At 40.0% G+C, this 24627-nt stretch overlaps 1 protein-coding gene across 1 annotated transcript in view; it reads left to right on the top strand.

Moving 5' to 3' along the window:
• Positions 1-24627, top strand: part of LOC117962194 (adhesion G protein-coupled receptor L3-like) — a 229202-nt gene that overhangs the window by 62449 nt on the left and 142126 nt on the right. The window contains exon 3 of the mRNA XM_034901333.1: positions 2744-2948. Coding sequence (XP_034757224.1) covers positions 2894-2948 — 55 coding nt within the window. The 5' untranslated portion in view covers positions 2744-2893. The remainder of the gene's footprint in view (positions 1-2743; positions 2949-24627) is intronic.

Below are 24627 nucleotides of genomic sequence, written 5' to 3'. Positions count from 1 at the left end.
CCCCCCCCCCCCCCCCCCCCCCCCCCCCCCCAATTAATTAATTCTGTCAGGTTTTATCTGCGCCCCTTTGGCACACACACACACACACACACAATTATTAAAATAGCACAAACAACTACGTCACTGATCAGAGAAGAAGTTGTTCTGCAGAAAACAGCGAGTCGTGAAAAAGTCTCCTTGATGTGGCTGCTCGGCCCGCTAAATGTTGGCCAACTTATCTGAGGGAGTCATCCTAAATCCCCCTCAGAGTACCCTTGAAACGTCAGCACCATAATGTATCAAAAGGCTCCTTTTGGAATACAAGACCAGTTGGCAATGCCGGACTACTGCTGTCTTCCTTTCCTTTTTTTTTTTTTTTTAACTCCTTCTTATTCTCTTTCTTTTTTGCATTGAACTGGGTCCAAGCTCCTCTCATAAATATGTATTTTATAATGTGTTTTTTTGGCGATTGATAGCAGTTCCTGTACCTAAGCCCACACGTTTTTTTTCAGAGCAAATTAACGACTGTGATAGTGAAGTGTTTTTCATTTTATGTGATAATTTCTAAGTAACACCTTGTGCTGTTAGATATGGCGCATAAAGTCTCACTTACACACACACACACACACACACACACACAGACACACACACACACACACACACACAGATGCCTGCACATGGTGATAACACATGGAGCTACAAATGCTCATTGTCTTCTGCTATAGAAGCAGCCACTACACTATCCCGCTACTTGCTACATGCATTTATTTTGACACACGCCACAAAAAAAAGCCATATGCCAAAAAATCATTTGAAAACAGGTATATGTTATCCTGTTTGGAAATATATTTTCACCATGTTGCTATGCTTTGAGTCTGTATTTTCAATTTAGAAATGGTCCTACAGCATAAACTTCAGGTCCAATTTGCCACTTGGACAGTGTTTTTGAATGTGTTTATTTCTGCAATAATGTATTTTTCTTTTCTTTTTCAAGGCGGTCACAGCATCTGATTTGATGTCATATTTAATTTAGCTCTCCTGCAGCTGTCAGAGCATTTTGATAAAAGTGCTGTTTACTCACAAGGATAATACTTAGATCAAATACACTCTTTCACAAAAATATTTAGATGTCTTTAATACCTGCCATCATATTTCTATACACACACACACACACACACAAATAATCAAGTCAACAATACAGTAGATGTGCAAGTTATATAAGCTCGAGTTTTATTCACTCATGGCCTTTTGCCAATACTTTGCTGATGAGCACGCCAACCTTTTAACCTCCCAATATTACCCAAATGGTCTGTTTATGCAGATATCCATGATAGGCTCGCTGCCCTTCTCTTAAACCTATTAATATCTGCTCAATGAAATCTGATTGCTCTAATCTAGGATTTTTTGAATGGGTATTACGAGTTGGATTTTAAGATGGGGGAAATGTCACTGTGACATAGGAAGCGTAACTCCATGCAGGGATGGAAGTGGACAATCTAATGAAAAAGGATGTAGGTGTGTTTAAAATTCACTGTTGGTATAATTTGAGATTTTGATGTCAGTCGGCTTCCCCCGGGCCTTGTCAGTCGATGCAGAGCTCACGTTTTGACCTTTTTGTAACTAGATTTTCTGCCGTCCCACAATGGAATTAACTCACGGTAATATTAAAATGCAGTATGGAATGCTTAATGTGCCAAGGATAATGCTTGTGTAGAGATGCTTTGTGTGGACTCTTTGGCTTGCATCATTTTGCAGAGATTATATTTCTTGAGGAGATCATGGTTGATAGTGGATACTAGAGGGGTTTGGATTGCCCTAATCATTAAAGCCGACTTAACCTTAATAGTTTGATAAGGATAATGCTGAGAATCCCATCAGAATACAGATGAAACCTTTTTTTATCCCGATCTAACAATGTTTTCTATATTCATACTTCGCATATGGGATGTGGAGTTCCACATTTTCACGCATGGTTTTGTGAGCAGTGACACATCTTATGTGTCATTCTCACAGCAGTCACAAGCCAATGCTATATAAATCACATTTGATGCTCATTCACTTCAATTTTTGTTAACAAGCAATCGCTCTGCGATGACGGCACTGCCGTGATCTTAGAGGAGGTGGTGTGTAGCTTCGAGTGGATCTGGTAAGTCATTTTTGTTGGCTAAAATTTTGGAGAGAAGCCCGCGAGCACAGTAGTCGTTTCTTAGGCCGTGCAAATACATTCACAGGTGCAACAGCTCAAGCTGTGAACTTATGGCTCATGCCCACAGGAAAAAGAAAACACTGCCGCGTTTCTTATGTCAAATACCATCAGGCCTTTGCGAGAATACACACAGGGTCTTTGCACATATGCATGTGCAAAGACGCATACTCCATACACACACACGCGCTCATAGCTGTCCGCCAAAGCCTAAAGCAGCGTGTGTTTCATCTCCTACTTCTTGTTTCTCTGTGGGAGTGATTTACTGGTAAGGTGGGGGAGTTAACACATTGATGTGCAAACAACAACAGAATATCCCAAAATACATTTTGCGTTTGGCAACGCCTAAGTGGTTCGTTGATCACACCAGATATGAGTTCAGCTGACTGGAGGTTGAGCAACTTGCACCGTGTCACTTGATGACAACTTGAAACTCCCGATGCCATAAGGACGGCGCGCGAGGAGGATAAAGCCACGGTGCATCCATCTGGTGTGTTTCTCACTCATTCATATAAAGTCTTCTTTTCAGCTAACATGTATGTTTATTTTTTTTTGTGACAGATTTTGGACGGCATCTGGCGCCAGAGCTAGTCGGCTTGCGGTGCAGGGGAGAGAGCTGTGCCATAAAGAAAGCCCCCGATTCTGGCGTTTGCCAGCAAAAGACTGAACTCAACTGGGACCTTAAGCAGCGGGCGGTAAGAGGAGGAGGCCATGTGGACCGCACGCCTGCTAGTCCTTGCCAGCCTCTTCGCACCAGCCGCTCTGGGTGAGTCTCTCTTTCATCAGAGCTTGTGTGTGTTTGTCTGCAGACGTGTCCATGTGGAACAGCTGTGGGCACAAAACATACAGTGGCTGGAGAAAGTTTACACACCCAGGCTCAAGTTGATTAAAAAGAGGAATAAAAAAAATCATCTTTTGGAAATTGATCTTAATGCCTTAATTCAAAACATTTAGGAAAATCCAATCTTTTAAAGGACACCACTTTTCTTTTTGAATGAATAATGTATTGTAAATAAATAAATGTTCTTCCTTAAAATACAGGGGTCATAAGTATGCACACCCCTATGTTAAACTAGCATAGAGGCAGACATAGATGCATCCTGATAAAGTTCCCTTGGGCTTTGGAATTAAAATGCCCCCCCCCCCCCCCCATCATCATCACATACCCTTCACCATACAAAGAGATTGGCATGGGGAACTATGCATAAAATCATTTCTCAATGCAAATCCAACCAGCTATTAGGCTAACTGAAATAACACCATGGCAATCTCTAGGTATGGTGAAGGGTAAGTGATGATGGGGGGGGGAGGATTTTAATTCCAAAGGCCAAGGGAACTTTATCAGGATGCAAAGTATCCTGATCCATGAAAGAACTGGCTTTTTAAAATAAAAATGTTTCTCCCTCTATGGGAGTTTAACATAGGGGTGTGTATACCAATGCCCCCTGTATTTTAACCTTTGTGTTGTCTTCCCGTCAACCATAAAAAATAAATATATCGCATTTTATGACATTTTTGTCACTTTTTAATGTAGTTTCCAAAGTTGTTTGTTATTTCTAATGTTGACGTTTTAAGCTTATTTCGAAGGCCCATTCTCTGTGATGAAAATACTGAAAATGGGTCACATTTGACCCAAGGAAAACATGAGGGGTTAAGGAAGAACATTTATCTATTTACAATACTATATTCATTCACAAAGAAAATTGGTGTCCTTTAAAGGTTGGATTTTCCTAATTTGTCTTAATTGAGGCATTAAGACTAATTTCCAAAAGTGTTTTTATTCCTCTTTTTCATCAACTTTAGCCTGGGTGTGTAAACTCTCTCAAGCCACTGTACCTCTCAGATTTTACGACTGGCATGATTTGAAGCCGTATCAGAATGTCATCCTTTTGCTATTTAAGCGCCACATTTTGTCAGCTGCGATATTAAAAGCCTCTGACTTTATGTCTGTCTCTTTTTCACCGTCTAGCGAGCGGCGCTCGCTAATTATCAGTATTTTTATTTTTTTTTCACTCCTTAAACTCTGAGCAACTTTTTTGCTACACTGTTCTTTTTTTGCACTGTCTTGTCTGCTCCTTTCTCTGATTTTCGATCTATTTTTAGATCTGTCCCTCTTTCTCCAATCTCCGTCTACTGCTCTCCTGGCAATAAGAAATGAACTGAGATTACTTTCAAAGAATCATTAATACAGCTTTGGCTATGTGGCGCGTGTTTAGCATAGCGAGAGTTGCAGGAGGAGAAAGAAGAAAAAAAAAATCTTTTATCATTTCACGCATTAAGATCTGAAGATGAAGTTGCAAGGACCCTCTTTTCCCGACTCGCGATAAACGGAAACCGCTGTAGTTTTGCAGCGTTTCCCTTTGGCCTTCTGTGAATTGTTTCAGAGGCAAACTAAATGAAGTAATTTAAATTCAGATTAAAAGAAATAAGTGGTGGTGGTCGGGCGCTTTGTGGAAGCGTGTGTGTGTGTGTGTGTGTGTGTGTGAGATGGGATGGTTGGTCACAATCAACTAGATGTAGGGAGTGTTGGGAGTGGGGCAATAGCCCATAAGAATGTTAATTTGATATGGCTCAAACCATTTATAGGAGATTTGGAGCTAATTGAATTGTTTTTGTCCCGCGATATCTACGCAGGGCGGAGGCAACCGGGTTCAACATCCAGTGCTATTGAAAGCACGCTTTCCAGCATTGTTAGTTTTGTCTCAGTGCTCAAAAGAAAGGGTTCAGGGGACAGCAATATGTCATGCATTACTCCTTAGAGACCAGAGGTGGAAACATTATAAGATCAAGACCAAGAAAGACCACTGCACTACACTGTAGGTTGCAGATTTCCAGTTGAATTTGATCACTTTTTAATTAACCAGAAAAAATACTCACTTGCTTTTGCAGTGATAGCACCCACAACAATAGTGTTATCAGGAGGTGTTGTCCCCCCCCCTCCCTTCAATAATGTCGGATGGACACAGTGCTGTTTGTGACTGAGAGCTGCCGATGACTCAGTAGCTATTGAAATCGCATAAATGAAAAATAACGTCTGGTGGGAATCATCTCTAGCTTCCACTCTCCTTGTGGAATTAGTTAGCCAAGCTCAGGTCCTCATACATATTTAATGGTGGTAAAAACACCTGCTGGTGGCTTCATTTCTATCATTTTTAGTCTTTTTATTCAGAATAATGTCATTTTCTCAAGGTTTTTCTCCAGTTGTGCTTTTTCTTTCTTTGTGTTTTTTTGGAGTGTTTTTAGGTCTTTATTTTCACAGGAAAGATGAAGACTTGAAAGGGGAGAAAGAGGGGGAATGACATGCCGCGAAGGGCCGCAGGTTCGATTCCGACGTCTTTGTCTGTATGTGCGCCTGCTCCACCAACTGAGCTATCCCTTGTGTTGTCTTCCCGTCAAAATTGAAAACGCTTTTTGTTGTTTTTCTTTTGATGCTTTTTTCAATGTTCAACACTACTTAACACTAACTTAATAAGTTTAGTTTTAGAGTTATTGTTGGAATGTATGGTCAGGAAACCTCATTTATAGGAAATTATACCTAATGTTTGAGTTAGAAAAGCAGAAATTGGGAATTATTTTGACTAAAATTAAAGGAATGTATGTTGATAAATAATCTTTTACTCAATGCTATTTCCAAACCATTTCAATTTGGTTTTTCAAATGCTATAAAATTGAATAACACACCCCAAACATGTATGAAAGTAGAGATTTGTACTTGCCAAACAGCATTTGAATCCATCTTGTTATTTGGGGTGATTACAATTGGGTAGTTACAAAGAACATTGACCTAGGAAAATGGGTCATTTTGACCCAAGAACAACTCAAGGGTTAATGTGAGAAATTACAGATATATATATACTATTCTTACGTACAACTGCATATCGTAGTTTTTTATGGAACCCCTTAAATTTAACTTAAATGCATTAGCTGTACAGAATACGCTTGGGCTGAACCATATGAGGACAATTTTAAATTGCGATTATTTTGACCGATGTTGCTATTGCGATATGATTGATGATATTGGAGGGAATGACACATGTCGGATCATCATTCTCCTTTACATTGAAAGACAAATAAAAATGTACTATAGTCATGTAGTGGGATTTTTGCAAGAATCACGACCAAACAAAGAGGTTTTCCTTTAGTCCTTCGGAAAGGGTTTGTAGGCCCAGGAAGTCTTTGCAGCTACACAATACTTCATTCAGCAATACGTAATGCGCCCCCCCTCTGCCATTTGGATTTTGATAAAATTGCAATTAATTGTGCAGCCCTAGTGTACGCTATTCGAAGTGACACATCCATGCACAAATAACTATATAGTAGAAAGCCTGTGTGCGTTCAGTGTTTTTACTCCTTATTGTTTTTACCTCTTGACCTTGTTTTTGATTAGCATTGTCTCTCAAGGGCTCATCTACAACGGATGTGTCAATCACACAGCTTGTAAACATCTCTCGTCCTATCCACGGGATGTCTGTCTGATGTCTGTCTGCTGCGTTTTAGCTACACTTTCAGACTTTTTTTAAGACGTGTCCACTGTCTTTTCACTAGTAATCTTGTGCCCACAACATCATTGGAACGAAAAGCATTGTCTTGGGATTAAAGAGATCCATTTCGATGGCCCATTGGCTGGATGAACACCAACTGTAGGACGGTCAGCCTCAGCCAATTAGAAAGTGTCATGTGGGATGGATGTCAGGTGGTATAAAAAAGACGTGCGTCTGACAAATGTGTCTGAAACGTGTCCGCCGTAGACATTCTGTAATAGCCGGTTTATTTAAAGGAAGTAAGTTGTGTTTTTGCATGTTTCAGCCCATTAACCACACATTTAATATAGTCCACATTGGTGCAGGTTTACTTTTTCCAAGCATAGTTTTCTAGATTGGTGACAGTATTTTCCATCCAGGCTTCCATTGCTTTCAGTCTATATCAGTATAGTGTGAAAGGGTATGAAAAATCTGTCTAAACCATTTGGAAAAATGATCAGCAGCAATGCATGCATGATTGTCATAAATGGGCTGAAATGTTAAAAAAAACACCTGTATTGTTTATTATTCACATCAATCATGCTGCTGTGTTACTCATACCACAACAATCAATCAATCATTGATCCCAAAGGAACAGGCCACATCCAACTGACACCGTCTAATAGCTATGCTTTTTGGTGCTGTAAGCAATGTCCTAAAGGAACCGCGTTTGAGCATGTCATGCTTGTTTGAACACCAGATTAAGTAGTTGACATCCCAAGTAAATAATTTGGCATATTTACTAAGAAAATGTAATCATTTAACACCCAACCCTTATGCTATAAGCAGACACGGCCAGATGTTGCCAGTAAATTGTTCTGCAGTTGGGGAAGCGTTAGTGGCAATATTCACCACAATGTCATTGTGCATGTCCCTGAGAGTGTTGGAAATGTGTACTCCCGAGGATGCTGGCCTACTTTGGGATCTACAGTCCCTTTTGTCTATATACAGTCAGGCACAGGCAAGCACACACATGTGCAGGATGAATGGAATATAACACAGGAAATAGCACTTTATCTACTCATATTGTGTTAGCTAAGAGTCTGCTATTGAAGCTGTGCAGTGTCCTACCCTTTTTTGTCTTTATTTGTATGTCAACACGTACCCAACTGTCTGACACTTTACACTTGTCTGAGGAAAATGAGGAATATTTCTGGACAAGCATGCTAAGCCTGTTTGTGGTGGAGTTAAGTGTGTGTGTGCGTGTGTGTGTGCTAGACAAGTACTGTATAGCTAGAAAGTCTTGCAAGATTATTACAAAGTTCTATCACAGATGCTGTCACTGGGTTGAAAAATAAGTAAAAGGCACCCTTGTCATTGTTTTGGTGACAGTGAATAACAATGAAAAAGCAATGTCCCAAACACTCTGGCCATGCCTGAGCAGCACATTAATCACGCGTTTCTCTGCATGTAAAATGCTCCAGGAACGATTTTATATTCATTCCACTTAATACCACCGCACGGAATTGGAGATATAGCGCTATAATGGATGGCGGCTGGTGGACCAATCCAAGGGATGAAAGCGTGAAGTCTGACACATATTTTTCATAGTCAGATCCTAGCGCATACATCAAGCCTGGAAGCAGATATTGCCCTGCCGGGATGGGGGGAGGAAGGCTGATCTGTTTAGCATCAGTGTGTGTTTGTAGGTTTTTTTAGCTCTCAGAACAATGTCAGGTAATTGGCAATTCTGCAAAAGGGGCTAAGAAAGAGTCGTAAAAATTAAGGTACTGACCATCTTGCTTTTGTCTTTCCTTTCTTTAATTCATATAGCCCTGTAATCTCCTGCGTTGCTTCAAAACGTTGAGTCCATGTGGATTCATGTGGACTATGTTTGACTGGTTCTCAGACGGTAAATCCAGACAGCTAGCTAGAATATCTGTCCAATCTGAGTTTTCTGTTGTCACGATTAAAACCACTTTTGAACATACACGTTTCACCAAAACCAGTAATCTTGAGCACGTTTTTCTCCCATCCCGGAATGCTGTGTGGACTAGCCAGACCTTCCTCTGCAGCGTGTGGAGGAGGGTCCGGCATAGACTAAGCATTATCTAACCAAACAAGGGCATTAAACTCCAACGTCGCTCCTCACTGTTCCCGTACGGATCCACTTAATTAATCTCCTTGTGCCAGGGCACTGACACCATCCGCCTAGGCATCTCTGGATTTGCCTAATTTGCTTAATTAATTAAACAAATGATTTATTTGAGCTCATATTTCAAAGCGGGAGAAAGTTCTTTGTTGAGCCCACTGAGGCATGTACTGTTTTGTTGTGACTGTGAGATGCCACTTGAAGCATAGAAAATAAGTGGGCTTTGGAGTGGGTGGATGTCAATCATTCATTTGCAGCGGCATAAGGTACAATATAGGCAGACTTTAGTGCAGGGGTAAATTATATATGCAGTTAAATGTGAAATTAGATTAAAAACATAACTTCAGCATGTCGATGTGCTCTTATGTGCGGGTAGTGTTTAGCCTGATCACCATTTCATGCTAGTGTGTTAACATGCTTACATTTGTGAAATAGCGAGAAACAGCTGAGGCTGTACTTGGAACTGAAACATTTGAAAAAATCTTACTTCCAGCCTGGTTTTGTGTTTATCTTTTTAGAGCCCAGTGCTAGTTATTCACACTTGATACGGCATTTGAAAATGCTTACGACATGCCTGAAACTGGAGCTCGGAATGTAGAATGTACTGCACATACTGGGACAGTAAATGTCACGCCAAGGCCACAAAAGTAGAAAACGGGCGCAGGCAGGAAACATCAGCTTGTGCCCGTTGACATTAGACAATATTCGGACACTGCACTTGATTTTTGGTGGCATGAAAATAGAGCACAATACAGTATGTGATGATAACCATAATTCAGTTGAGTCTTAAAGTATAGCCATGATTAGACAACTGGGATACTGCAGTTGCTTTTGAGCACTGCAGGAGAGTTCTGACTTTGAGATAGTTCGAATAATTTAGTTTCTTGAGTTTCATATAGAAGTTTGATTGCTTTGAAAACGTTTTAGATAAGATTTTTTTTTGAATGCCTTGGGTTTAATGCTTTAGCCAATTTTCTTTTATTTGCAACCCTTTTTCCTGGAAATGGATTTTGCTTGCCCTATAAGCTACACAAGACTTCCTGAAAGTAGATAATAGTTAAATGACTTAGTTTTGATGCCTACCCCAAGGGTGGCCTTAACAGCTGTCATTTGGATGTCAGCTTTTTATTTTTTTATAGCTTGTTTCTGAATGTCATTTTTTTCCCCTTTTTGTACTGCAGTTTTAGAGTTTTAGTGGGTCCTTCTTTGTCAGGACATCTGGCCTTTGAATTGAATTCTGAGATTTTAATTTAAAGTAAATATACTGGGAGTACAATCCACTTTTCTTTGTATTTAGTTCCAATTCTCACTTTCCATGTTATCCCTAGTTACACGTTGTGTGGCTCTTGGCATTGCTTGCAGAAATCCCCTTTTCTTTTTATGCTCTTCTGTAATGAGTGAAAAATCAATACCTGCTTGATATGGGGAATAAAAGAATGGCCTTTGCTGCCCATGGCACCAGTAGTGACTGCTTGACATTGCCAAATTGCTGTCAGAACTTGCAACCTAAGAGGAAAGAATGACAGCAACATTAAGAATGGCAGGGTGGGGTTAAATACCTCTGCATGTTTTATAGGTGTCCATACTGGGACCTCTGTATATCTTCCCAATAAATAAATTAGACTCCCCATTCAGTCAGCCCGGTTGCACAGGCATAATTTGGTAAGCGCTGAATGATGCCATTTAAAGTGGACTCGCAGCTGGCCGAATGGTGTTTAATGAGGACAGATATTGACAGCAAGGTCAAGTGGCAGTGGATGTTAGTTTACATTAGGCTGCATAATGTACGCGTGTGCGTAGTGCACGTGTTTGTGGTGTCTGTCAGAGTGGAGAGTAACCTCGCAGACCAGCTCACAGGGCAAAAATGGTGGGCGTGAAATACCACAGGGTTTCCCACACTGCTTAACAGCAGGGGTCAGGCAGTAATTTGGGATGTGGGCGGAATGTGAGGAGCAGGAAGGGCAAACAGACAGCATACAGAGACACAATGCAGCAACCTATGCTTCACTCAGTTTATGAAATTAATTACTTTTTCCATCCCTACGGTGAAATCAATACGAGCAGCATATGCTTTGTATCCCTGGGCTGTACTCGTCCACTCACAGTACAAGTTTGTGTAGTTGACATATTTCCATTGTGATGACACATAGATGGTGCTGCTGAAGACTGGGCAGATGCTAACATGTTGCATTGTAAGACAGTGCAGTGCTGTACATATGCAAATGTATCCGCTTTGGAAAGCTTTGCCACTCATGACTGAGGGTCTCACAGTGAAGCTGAAGAGTGAAGCTCAGTGAGGCTGTTTCCCCCCCCCCCCCCCCCCCATATGATGAATTGTTCCAGTAGAAGAACATGATTGCAATACATGCCTTAGGGCCGTACTATATGCATATTTGCTAATTACTTAGATTAGCATCACCCGTTTAAACCCCATGTTAATGAAATGCATTGATATCTAGATTTAGTATGTGTGTGCGTGGGGGGGGGGGGGGGGATCTCTATAAATGCTATGTATCGTTACATTTCAGAAGATTCAATATATATCTATGTTCATAGCAATGTGATATACTGCAATTTCATACATGCTACATACTAGATTTAGCTGCTATTAGGATTGAATTTGTTTTTTACTTTTTTGATAATAAAACATGTAAAAAACATCAAGTGATTCCTTTAAGATACAATTGTGTGTGATTATGACTGCACAATGTAAATACACTGTACATGGTGGTCTGATATTTCTTTTAGAGTTGATAAGTATGACCTGCTGCAGGTAGAGGAGTGCAGACAGAGTCACTTAGAAAGATTATCAACATTTCTTCTGAATGTCACACAGACTTTGAGTCAGAGCTGTGGTTGTGTAGCGATGTAGCCAAATATTGACTCTTGTATTGTTTTTATAATAATTAATAATAAAAATAATTAGGACTTCCAGCCCTACTATCTTTTTCTCTAGCCATCTAGCTATCTAGCTCTATCTGTGTCTGTCCGTCTTTCACAGTAGCGAGACTATTGATAAGTCGTAGTGTTTTTGGCATTGATCAGTGACATTGAGACATGCATATCTTATTTCAAGGGAAGCTGCCTACTGCAGCTTATGTAACATGTTGCCTGATGGCCACACGGCAGCAAACAGATGAAATACACTGGTACTTTCTGTTGATGAAAAAGTCCACATAATGGCACCCTATCACCAACCAGAACAAGAAACCACGCTCAAATGGAGACCACATTCTTTAAATTCTTCTGTTTAACAGTACAATGAAAGCACCTTTCATTTGCACATTGTCAGTCAAATTTGATTATAGTCTTGAATTATTTGATGCATGAGGCATTGTCGCTGTTGTTGAATAATTCAGGATGCAAATGGGGTCATTAGAGAATGGCAGAGAAAGATACAGGTGCCTTCCTCAGTACAACTCAGAGGACGGGGTGAAGCGAAACCACCTTTTATTTCATTAACAAAGGCAATCACTGAAAAGTAAAAGGATTAATTAGTTGATGTTTTTCTCATGCAGCTCTTGAGCTATCAGGGTGACTTTTAATGTATGCATTCACAAACAAAGAATACTGAAGATCTAAAACCTTTTGTTTGAAACTAAAGGTCACCACAGCCACAATTATGGTCAAGACAGTGTGTGACCGTGCACTTGCTTTCCCCCCTCAGCTTTGACATTGAATAAACCAAGCATGCACAGTAACTGGTGATTTTGTCTCAGCGAATCAATATGAAGTATTGTAAAGTCTGCATTTGGAGTAAAGGAGTGGTGTGGGATCAAATGATATTGTGGCACAGATTAGCCCAGGAGACTTGGAGGATAAGTGAGAGAGGGAGCCAGCAAAAGAGAGGTGGGGGTGGGGGAGGTGGGGCGATACTGGAGATGGCCTTCAATACGGCCCTGTGGCCTTGTAGGGGAATTCAATACAGCCATTGACAAAAGAAGGCTTCCATTGTGGAGAAGCCAGCTTCCTTTGGGAAGCTGTTCCATTTCCTTATTAATTGTGCTCTCATTAAAATAAAAGGAAGGAGAGAGGGGAATGGATAGCGCGGGAGTAATGGCAGCTCCTCAGCGTGGCCTCCTTGTTTGGAACGATGCCAGGGTCAAGTAGTTTACAGTTCTAGTGCTCAACACGGGAAGGAAAATGCACGGTAGTTTATGTGTTTTGTGTACTGCATGCGCAGCACACACAGACATGCACACATTCCCCCCCCCCGTTCCTCCCTGAACTCACACATGCACTGACTTCACTTTGCAGCCCACCCCCGGCCCCTGGACTTCCTTCTTCCCACCTACTGTGCAATACTTATATATAATACCTAAAAAGACATGGAATTCTGTGCAATTAGATTACAGTGCAATATTTAATATTTACTTATTTAATCTCGTTACTGTGAAAATTTAATTTAATACTCAGGACTCTTGATACACCAATAACTATATTATTTGCGTAATGTGTATACAAACCCTTTATCTTTATTTGCTGTTTTATATATGTATATAGTTGCTCTTAGGAACTGTACACCACGTTTGCCCCTATTTTTTTCTTCTTCTTCTGCACTACTTATTTCTTTTATTTTTATATTTCATGCTGACACTGTAAAGGGGTTGCTTCAATCTCGTTGCACAGGTATTGCACTTGTGTATAATGAAAATAAAAGGCATTCTATTCTATTCATTCTATTGTATCGTTATCTTCCTTCCCTCAGGCCTTCCCACATTGGAACACACACATATTCCTCAGCAGATGTACTATATCAAAACCGTGGGGGTCACTGCTTGGCCTCTGTCTCGCACTGCAGCTGTGAGACGTGGGAGAAGTCAGCCGTTTAGGCCCTGGATCACTGATATCCTAACCAAACATACTCCCTAAACCTTACTCCCTTGACCCTTTGCTTAAAGGATACTTCTGTTTTATTAAAACTTGGGTCATGTTTTGGTAGTTTCGGCCATCAGTCAAAGGTTATGATGACATTGGATTCACCAGAGCAATTGCTGAGATTACGACAACAAGTCACAGCAAGAAAGCAAGAAAACATGTGGTGGAAAAACTGTGCAGGGAAGGTCAAAGTTGAACCAAGAAAACAGTGATGGATGTTCACAAACGACAGTTTGGGTCATAATTTTAACCGTTTTTTTTTCTTGCAAATAAGATTGGCTCACCGGGCAGTTTGTTTAAATGTCCCATGGCATGACAATTTCACTTTATGAGGTTTTTAACATTAATATGAGTTCCCCCAGCCTGCCTATGGTCCCCCATTGGCTAGAAATGGTGATAGGTGTAAACCAAGTCCTGGGTATCCTGCTCTACCTTTGAGAAAATGAAAGCTCAGATGGCCCGAGCAGGGATCTTGCCCCTTATGAGGTCATAAGGAGCAGAAGAAACATCTTGGCTTTCAAATAAGTAAAGTGGCAGTTGGTCGAGGCCATTACGTAAAAGAGACTTCAGATACAGTATTAGGGGACCATTAAGGTCTATATAAAAGACACTTCAGGTACAGCATTAGGGGACCACTAAGGTCTAGATAAAAGAGACTTCAGATACAGTATTAGCGGACCACTAAGGTCTATATAAAAGAGACTTCAGATAATGTATTAGGGGACCACTAAGGTCTATTTTAAAGAGACTTCAGATACAGTTTTAGGGGGCCACTAAGGTCTATATAAAGGCATCCAAAGAGCACCATGTCATGGGACCTTAAAAATCTTCTTGATCCAGGTATCGGAGTGTCCTGCATCACTAGATCACAACCAAGATTATCAAGTGACAGATCCCTAGATTCTACAGTATGTACATAACTTTGTACATAACAACACATTACAGCACTGCACTTTAATTGGCATCAATTCATGTTTTTTGCCCCTTGGATATTACACTGCAGTAAAAATTCCACTTGCAGGAGTATGGGGAAGAATTGGCTTAGGTTCATTTCCAATGTCTTGTTATTATAGAGATATAGGTTATTCTATCTTAGTCACCACACATTATTTATAAATCTTGGCAAACATTTAACCACTAAATTACATTTTTTTATATTTGGTTCTGTTTTGTAAATGTTCTTTAATTTGAATGAAACGCTCATGTCTTATTTCAGCTTTCTATTGTTCCTTATGAACCAATCTACAATTCTCCATCAACATCTTGTGTACAGAATAATACAGAAGCTAATTAAGTATAAATATGAATAAATGTAAATGTTCAATATGACCAGTGTGGTCTTTGGTGTTCTTCTCTTATATACTTGGTGATCTATGGTGACACATCTTCACTACCACAGTGAAGATGTCTTTTTTTGGTGGTGGGGGTTAAGGGCAGGATCCATAACTTTTACAGACACCCCCCTGTGCATAAGACCCTACAAAAGACCAATTGTGTCAAATTGGGAAAAATTGCAGGTGCACATTCCCCAGTGGGGCACTCCCTCTCGCCTCCCACTCTCCCCACACATTTAAAGGCACGCACACACATGCTGCCTCCGTGATCTCTGCCTCTCATTTGGTGGCGGGAGGAGGAGGAGGACAGGGTTAGAAGGAGATCCTTTTTCACTCTGATAATGCTCTTCTTTCTCTGCCACAAGATGAACTGAGAAAGGGTTGAAACTGGAGAGCCAGAGTGAGCGATGCCATTCCTCAGCAAGCAACGGCATCAAACAAAATGGCATGGCATTTTTATAGGCCCACTGCAGATGTTTCTCAGCTGCATGTTAGCCCTGCGCCTAATACAATAGTGGGTATTTTTATATAGGGGTCATGGCGAGGATCACAGGGGCCACCCTTTAACTAGGAGGTATGGATTTAACCCATAGGGCCCGTTTGAAACACATTTTCATGTTATAAATTAACCCTTGTGTTGTCGTCCCGTCAATATTGAAAATTGACGCTTTTTATCGATGTTTTTAACTTTTTCTTACATTTTTATCCATTTTTTCGACACTTTTGACACTTTTTTTCAATGTTTGTCACTTTTTTTGACCTTTTCAAAATTACGTAACACTAACTTATTAACTTTAATTTTACAGTTATTTTTGGAATTTATGGTCAATAAACCTCATGTATAGGAAATTATACCAAATGTTTGAGTTAGAAAAGCATAAATTAAGAATAAGTTAGACTAAAATGAAAGGAAAGTATGTATGATGAAATGAAAGTATAATCACAGACTGGAATATGTCAACTTTTACCTAATACTATTTCAAAACTACTTCAAAGTTTTTTTCAAATGCTATAAAATTGAATAAGATACCCCAAAATTAATGAAAGTAGAGATTTGTACTTGCCAAAGAGCGTTGGGTGGAATCAATTGTGTTATTTGGGATAATTCCAAAGAACACTGATATAGGAAAACGGGTCAACTTGACCCGAGGACAACATGAGGGTTAATAAAATGGAGTGCATTATACACAACTTTAAAAAGCATGTTAAAGCTAATAGGTTCTCCATATAGCTTCAGATCTGCCTCGTAATTATCAACGGTGTGTATTTTGCGGTGTGAAGAACTGCTTATGACTGACTAGCCAACATGTCTCCAACTAACTTGCTGACCTTCATGGCACCACTGCACTTCCTGTTTACATAACCTAAGGTAGTGGTTCCCAACCTTTTTACGACAGGCCCCTTCAAAATGAAGCAATCTGACACCTCGTGACACACATTTAAACAAAAGGGCAGAGCTGCGGAGAATGACTTCCTCAGCTAAGCTAAATGCTAAAAGTTGCTGGTTTTCAACCCTTCTGACGCAAGTCATTCAGCAGAGTTTTACTTGCGGCCGAACGCAGATCTCGGGGTACTGAGCTAGCTGGCTTAAAATCATCTGCAGACTTTCTTTTAAGTCACCAGCTAATGCTAGTGCTAGCTAGCTTGCTTGGTTAGAATGTTGAACAAGACGTTTCTAGTCAACCAAAGTGTTCCAATTAAGATGATGATGAAAACATGGGCAACACCCAAAAACTACTTCATGGCTATTTTAATCTACACACTTCCATGGATATGTCTATTTTAAAATAAATGGGACCACAATTTACAAAATGAACATAACACTGTATTGAAGAAGACTTGAAATTAGCAATTGAGGCCATAAACGTGTTAGGAAAATGTTTATGGATGTAATAAATCAACTTACCTAGTCATCTACCTAGTAGACGACGGTTTGCATGCAACCATGTGCAGCAGGTTTAAGCTAAGATATGCAGCCACTGAAGCTTCTCAGTAACAGATTCGCCAAATAAAGCAGTTGGTAAGGTGCAAGCCTGTCTCAATCGTATCATTCATTACAGCTTTACGCCTGCTTGTGTAAAACCATATGTGGCACGTTTTTGGCCTAAGATCTGGCAGTTCGTCCTATTTCCTGCTTTTTATGCCCGTTGTTGGATTCCAAAACGCCACATGTTTAGAGCTGTGGCCAGATGATTTGATGTGTGAGCACCACATACGTGTTGCTTCATACATATTCAGCGTACATTATCTTCGCACACTTACCCATTGTGTGCTACCTGTCATGTTGAATGCAGAAGAAAAGACGATCAAAGGAGATCGTCTTAGTTGTGTGTCTCAGATGTAGCGTAGCCACCCAGGCTAATTTAAGCAGCACTGCCTTGATTGCATACATGTGGAATGAGATTTCTTCTCACTCTGTGGGAGGTTGAGAAATCTCTTTTTCCACATTTACCTCCATATCCAACACTTGGTTTTTACCTCTTTTTATGCCTCCACGCTGGCGACAGCTGTGGCAGGAGGCATTATGGTTTTCGGGTTGTCTGTCCCATTTTTGTGTACGTATCTCAGGACTCCCAGGAGGGAATTTCTTCAAATTTACACAGACCTCCACTCCGGGCTCAAGGATGAATTGATTAGATTTTGGACAACATGCGTTTTTGGGGAATAACTTAAGAATTCATATGATTTGATATATCAACAAGTCAAAGGTCAACTTCCCTGTGACATCATACTGTTCTGCAAAAAAGCGGCATTTCTCAGGAACAGAAGGGGAGACATTTGGTCAGATTTGGCGACACTAATCGAATTGAAATTAGTGTTTGTGTAGATCTGCAGCGCTGCCGTGTTGAAGTTTGTAAAGCATCCGCATTTAGCCAAACAAAATACAACTAATATGTTTAAATAAAGTCTTTACTACAAATATTAACAGAGACATTGATGTGAACTGGTTGGCGGAGGCATACACCCATAAGGTGGTAATTCTAGTTTTTCACTTGTTTTCTTCTTCTGACAACCTTGTATCTCAATTTGCCCCTGTGACTTTTCCTTTATTCACAAATCCACCGTGGCAGCAATGTCTCACATACACATCTCTCCTTTTTTTTCCTTCAACTTCCTGAGTGGGGGTATGCCAATAAAAGTATATAGCTTTGCTACAAGCTCACACAAATATCTGAAAGATACCTCCTAGAAGGGGAAGTGGCCTAGGAGGTGGCTTGTACCATAGGAGGTGGCTTGTACCATAGGGCAGCCTTAACACTAATGTTGTAGCTCAGGGAGGAAGGAGTTCAAGAGCAAGCAGGGGTTCTGCTTTAAAAATTGTCATCCTTGATGTTAAGCAGAGGTGTATACGCCGGATAGCAATATACCCTAGGGAAACACCCCCCCTCAACCTGATGCATAATGTATTAAAAAAGGCAAATGCACATACAAACACACATGTAAGAATGAATAAACCACAGGGGAGGTAACAAAAGAAGCCGCTTGCAGTTAAGTACAGATACAGACAGCCTTTGATCTTCTGGTGCCACCCAGCACATCAGATTGCACCACCCTTTGGGTCCTTGCAGTATATAGGACAAACCCCCGCACCCAACCCCCCAACTGTTTTCCCACTTCATCTCAGTGTTATCTACACTCATTCAAATACCTTTGAATTATACCTTTCAGGGATTCTGGGTGTGTGTGTTCAGCTTAAATTACCGTCCACCGTGTGAGAAAATATCTGCATGCACTCAAGAGTCTAGTCCCACACAGTAGTCATTGAATGTGTGTACATTTATTTTTTATAAATTGAATGTGGCTCCACTGGCACAAAATCATCAGAGAAATATGAGGTAATGTATTTGTTAACCTAAGAACATAACAGATACAGTGGATTTAAAAAGTCTACACACGCTTGTTAAAATGTCAGGTTTTTGTGACGTAAAAGAAATTTAACAAACAAATCATGGCCCAACTTTTTCCACTTTTTAATGTGACCTGTAACGTGAACAATTCAATTAAACAAACAATAAAAAATAAAAACCTACAATAACCTGGTTACATAGGTGTGCACACCCTTAAACTAATACTTTGTTGAAGTTTGATTTTATTACAGCACACAGTCTTTTTGGGTAGAAGTCCATTAGCATGGCACATCTCGGCGTGGCAATATTTGCCCACTTCTCTTTGCAAAAGTGCTCCAAATCTGTCATATTGCGAGGACATCTCCTGTGCACAGCCCTCTTAAGATCACCCCACCGATGTTCAATTGGATTCAGGCCTGGGCTCGGGCTGGGCCATTCCAAAATGTGGATTTTCTTTTGGTGAAGCCATGCATTTGTAGATTTGTGTGTGTGCTTTGGGCCGTTGTCATGCTAAAAGGTGAACTTGCTCCTCATCTTCAGCTTTCTAACAGAAGCCAGAAGGTTTTGTGCCAAAATTGCCTGGTATTTGGAACTGTTCATAATTCCCTCCCACCCTGACTCAGGCCCCGGTTCCAGGCCCAAAGCATGACGCTGCCACCACCATGCTTCACTGTGGGTATGGTGTTCTTTGGGTGACGTGCGGTGTTGTTTTTGCTCCAAACATATCTTATGGAATTATGGCCAAAAAGTCAAACCGCGGTTTCATCAGACCAGAACACATTTTCCCACATGCTTTTGGGAGACTTGATGTTTGTTTTTGCAAACTTCAGCCGGGCTTGGATGTTTTTCTTTGTAAGAAAAGGCTTCCGTCTTGCCACCCTACACCAAAGTCCATTCATATAAAGAATACGGGAGATTGTTGTCGCATGTAACACACGGCCAGTACTTGCCAGAAATTCTTGCAGCTCCTTTAATGTTGCTGTAGGCCTCTTGGAAGCCTCCTTGACCAGTTTTCTTCTCATTTTTTATCAGCTTTGCAGGGACGTCCAGTTCTTTGTAATATCTCTGTTTTGCCATATTTTCTCCACTTGATGATGAGGACTGTCTTCACTGTGCTCCATGGTATATTTAATGCTTTGCAAATTCTTTTGTACCCTTCTCCTGACTGATATTGTTCAACAGTGAGACCCGTCTGATGGTTTGGAAGCTCTCTGTGGACCATGGCTTTTGCTCTGAGATGCAACTAAGAAAATGTCAGGAAAATCCTGCTGGAACAGCTGATCTTTATTTGTGACTAATCAGAGTCCTTTTAAATGATGGCAAGTGTGTGATGACTTCTATTTAACATGAGTTTAAATGTGATTGGGTAATTCTGAACATAGTCACATCCCCAGATATAAGAGGGTGTGCGCAAGTATGCAACCAGGTTATTGTAAGGTTTTTATTTTTTTATTTTTCAAAGATTTCAGTTGGATTGTTCACAGTATAGGTCACATGAAAAGTGGAAAAAGGACTGACATGGTTTCTCTTTGTCAAATTGTTTCACAACACAAAAACCTGGTATTTTAACAGGGTTGTGTAGACTTTTTGTATCCACTGAACATATGCATGAACTCACATTTTAATTTAGTCATTTAAATAATTTCTTGTTTCTCATTATGTGAGTAAACATTACAGCACTGCACTTTAATTGGCATCAATTCATGCTTTTTGCCCCTCGGATATTACACTGCAGTAAAAATTCCACTTGCAGGAGTATGGGGAAGAATTGGCTTAGGTTCATTTCCAAGCATGCTCTGCCGCAGAAAACAAATCACAGAAATGTAATTCAAAGGGTTCGGTCCTTGTGCAAGGACGCTTTTGATAAAATAGAATCATGTCCACAAGTTCATACACAACGTAGAGCTTCAATTTTACAGTTTTTGTCTTCAAGTAACAAGAAATTGAAAAATGCTCCTTTTCACATCCCACAGCCTTGATTCCCAAACAACGGCATTTCTTCATACAGCCTTCACGACAAACAGAAAGGGAAATTCCATCTCAAGATTTCATCAACAACCAATATGCTGTTTTATGTAAATGACGTTACTATCTTCCCCTTCTCCTGTGGGCTTGTTTCAAGTTGGGAAAAAATTACTTGTTTTACATGCTATTGCATGTGAAATTGATGTGGAATGTTGTCTTCATTTAGACGTTGTGGGCTGATTGGGGTCATACCAGATTAAGTATTATTATTATTTTTTTTTTACTATTACGATGATCAACAGACACGCACATATTGTGCCAAAACAGAAAACCATTGTCAGTTTGATGGCAAAGGTGTTAAACTGGTGGCCAATATGTTAGCGTTTGTGTTCGGCTCTATTTGCGATCACTATTGCACGATTAGACCTATAATGAGTGGAACCCCTGGGATCCATTTACAGCGATATTGCCTGGTTTCCTATTCATTACAAGAGAAAAGCATCTTCTTGGTGTTCTCTCATCGGTTTGTGTTGTATCTTGTGTGAAAGGAGCTCATAGAGCTTGCACAATATTGTGGGTTGCTATGGCAATACATGAAGTGCATTCAAGTGTTCACATAAATGGTGCTTCAAGTGAAGAAAGAGATATAGAGGTAGACTTTATCAGACATGTGCATGTGCGTTGAAGTAGATAATATTTTTTAAAAGAAGTCCCCCCCTAAAAAAAAGGTTATTGTTATTTGAAAAAAATAAACGAAAGCAGGACTCACTTTGAATTCCCAGCGGTTTTACACACTGCCTGCAACCTGACAAACAGGTCTATTAATAGGGTTTTTGTTGACCATGGTTCCAAGCAAACTAGTCAAATATTACTTTTAGCAGTTTTACAAAAACATCACATTAATGCAGATTACCAAACACAAGTACATGGGTTACTCGAGGCAACTTTGTACTTCTACTCAACTACATTTTATATGCAAAATATACACTGTAACAAATGTAATTAGTAGCGACATTGAAGGTCAATATTTGCATAAAAAAGCATATCATCACCTTAAATGTTAAAAATACAAATGGGATGCCTTTATATAGATTATTATAGATTAATAATAGATTAAATTAATAGATGGTTATGGGTTACATTTGCTTCACTTCAACATGCAAGCAACATAAAAAATGTTGCTTGCATGTGGATCATCATTAATAATAAAGCATAAAATGTACATGTTGCTTGTAATACTAGGCTATTTAGCCCTAGGTAAAATTTAAAATCTAGCATATTTGTACTACGGTAATGCTACTTTTCCTAAGTAAAGTATTGAAATACTTCCTCCACTACATTGCTAGACATGCATACATGTTTTGGGAAATTTGCTGGATTAAGAGAATTAGAAAAAAAAAAAAAAGGGCACCTTGATCAGATAAGATTTTGAGATACCACCCTTTCAGTGTGTATTAGTTTCTGAAGTGGACATGGCAAAAAACAACAATAATGCAGCGCTAACTGGAATACTGTATTGAAGAAAGAATATCAAACATCTAACATTTTGGGATTTCTAATGGTGATCCTTCAGTTGAAAACTGGTATAAGGAGCTGTGTAAGAATAGAACCTTTAGAACAATTCTCCTGCATGGAAATATCGAGCTGTCAAATCTGAAAGCAGTACTTCCAATTTGCCAAAACAAAAATAGCTCCCTCAAGATGTTTTAGAAAGTGTGCATGTGTGTAAGTTGGCCCCAGTTCTTTTACTTGTCTGAGCGCTGAACAACCTCAGTATCCTGAGAGGTTCACATTAGCGAGGTTGTACTGCAGTTCTCAGTTCACAATGCTAAACTTAGCCAAGCTCATGCCTCCAGTGTGCTGTTAGGCAATTCCATCTCATGATGTGTGGTGAAGGAAGAGTGAGGAAAAGACCTCTTTCCCCTCAAAGAAGACAAAAATCAGCCTGTTGTTTCTTTTCTTTGACCTCAATTACTACCAGGGCATGTGTTACTATAGGGGCATGTTGAGTCATGCCTGCTCTGGGAGGTGTGTGTCTGTGTGTGTGACAGTGATTGTGTTCATTTGAGCCTAGGAGGCTCCATACAGCAGGTGGGGGCCAAGGTGCATTAGTCTTGGATGAGATGTTCCCTAGAGTGATCCCAGGCCATGTGGGTGGGTTATAGGAAGGAGGGAGAAGGCAATGAAAAGAGAGAAAATAGCAAAACGATGTGAGACATGACGGGGAGCTGAACAAAGCCCGGCTCGCTGTCAGGAGCCGCTGCCGGCTCCACCGTCTCACCTCGGGCTTGGAACGTCTGACAAAACGTCACTTTGCTGATAGAAAGCAGGACGCACATTCAGCTCTTTTTACAATTAGGCAAGGAAAACTAGGAATCTACCAACGTTTGCTCAGAATTAGCTCTTAACCCTTGTGTTGTCTTCCTGTCAAAATTCAAAATGAACACTTTTATTGATGCTTTCATCAATGTTTTTAACCTTTTCTTACATTTTTGTCCCTTTTTTTTCAATGTTTGTCACTTTTTTGACATTTTCAACATCACGTAACACTAACTTATTAGTTGTTTTTTGAATTTATGGTCAATAAACCTCATTTATAGGAAATTATACCTAATGTTTGACTTAGAAAAGCAGAAATTAGGAATTATTTAGACTAAAATTAAAGGAATGGATGTTGATGGATTGTCAGACTGGAATATGTATACCTTTATTCAATACTATTATTACCATTGGAAACCAATTCAATTAGTTTTTTCAAATGCAGTAAAATTGAATAAGACACCCCAAAAGTAATGAAAGTAGAGATTTGTACTTGCCAAAGAGCCTTGTGTGGAATCACTCATGTTATTTTGGGTAGTTAAAAAGAACATTGATATAGGAAAATGGGTCAATTTGACCCAAGGACAACATGAGCGTTAAAAGCAACTAACATTTAGCTAATTAAAAAAAAAATAATAATACAAATTTACTTGAACAACACTGAAGGGAATTACTGATTTATCTTAAGCTGAAGTGGATTTGACCTAAGGAACTAATGTTGTAATTTGCACACCAAAGTGGCTTTGAACATAAGACCTTGATGGGAGACTTACCTCCCATTTCCTCTTTTTTTTTTTTTTCTTGCCACGGCTATGCACTTAATGAATTGAAGTAGTGATTAATTAGATGAAAGTGCTTGCTGGATGGAGTATGTGAATCAAGACTTTATGGAGTGATGGCAAGGTGCTTGTACTGTATTTGTTACTTGTGTGTACGCAAAGATGAGGTTACTGTCTAGTGGAATTACATCAACGGGGGAAGGATGTTGCTGTGCTTTGCGGATTTCCCTCCATCTAGCAACCGATTTATTAACTTTCCCAGTGTCAATACGTTGTTACAGCAGGAAAAAAAGCAATATGTGACTCCTGTCTTTTCAGTTTCTTCAGCTAGATGGTTGCATGGAGCGTCTCATAAAAAAGAAAATCAAATATTGAACATGTGAGGAGGTTGATCCAGTGTGTTTCAGTAGCTTATTATCTGCATCTGATCCTACATCTGAGCTAATTTGTTAACACTGAGGAGCTAATTTCCCTTCAGGCGTCATGGGCAGTTTGACTGACAGTTTGAAACTCGCATTTACCACACTGCATAAACACACCATCAGTCTTTCCCCCTCTGCTGGAATTTGCAAGTGTGTGGTGTGTTGCCAACGAATGTGTTAAAATGTGTGTCAGCGAACGCGAGTGGAAGCAAAACAAATGGCTCGTTCATTGGGCGTGTTGAATGGATATCTGGGTCCTGTCATTATGAGTTATGCTAATTGTGCTTA

Source organism: Etheostoma cragini, chromosome 19, assembly GCF_013103735.1.
Source record: "Etheostoma cragini isolate CJK2018 chromosome 19, CSU_Ecrag_1.0, whole genome shotgun sequence".
Taxonomy (NCBI): Eukaryota; Metazoa; Chordata; class Actinopteri; order Perciformes; family Percidae; genus Etheostoma; species Etheostoma cragini.
This window is presented reverse-complemented; position numbering and strand designations above follow the sequence as displayed.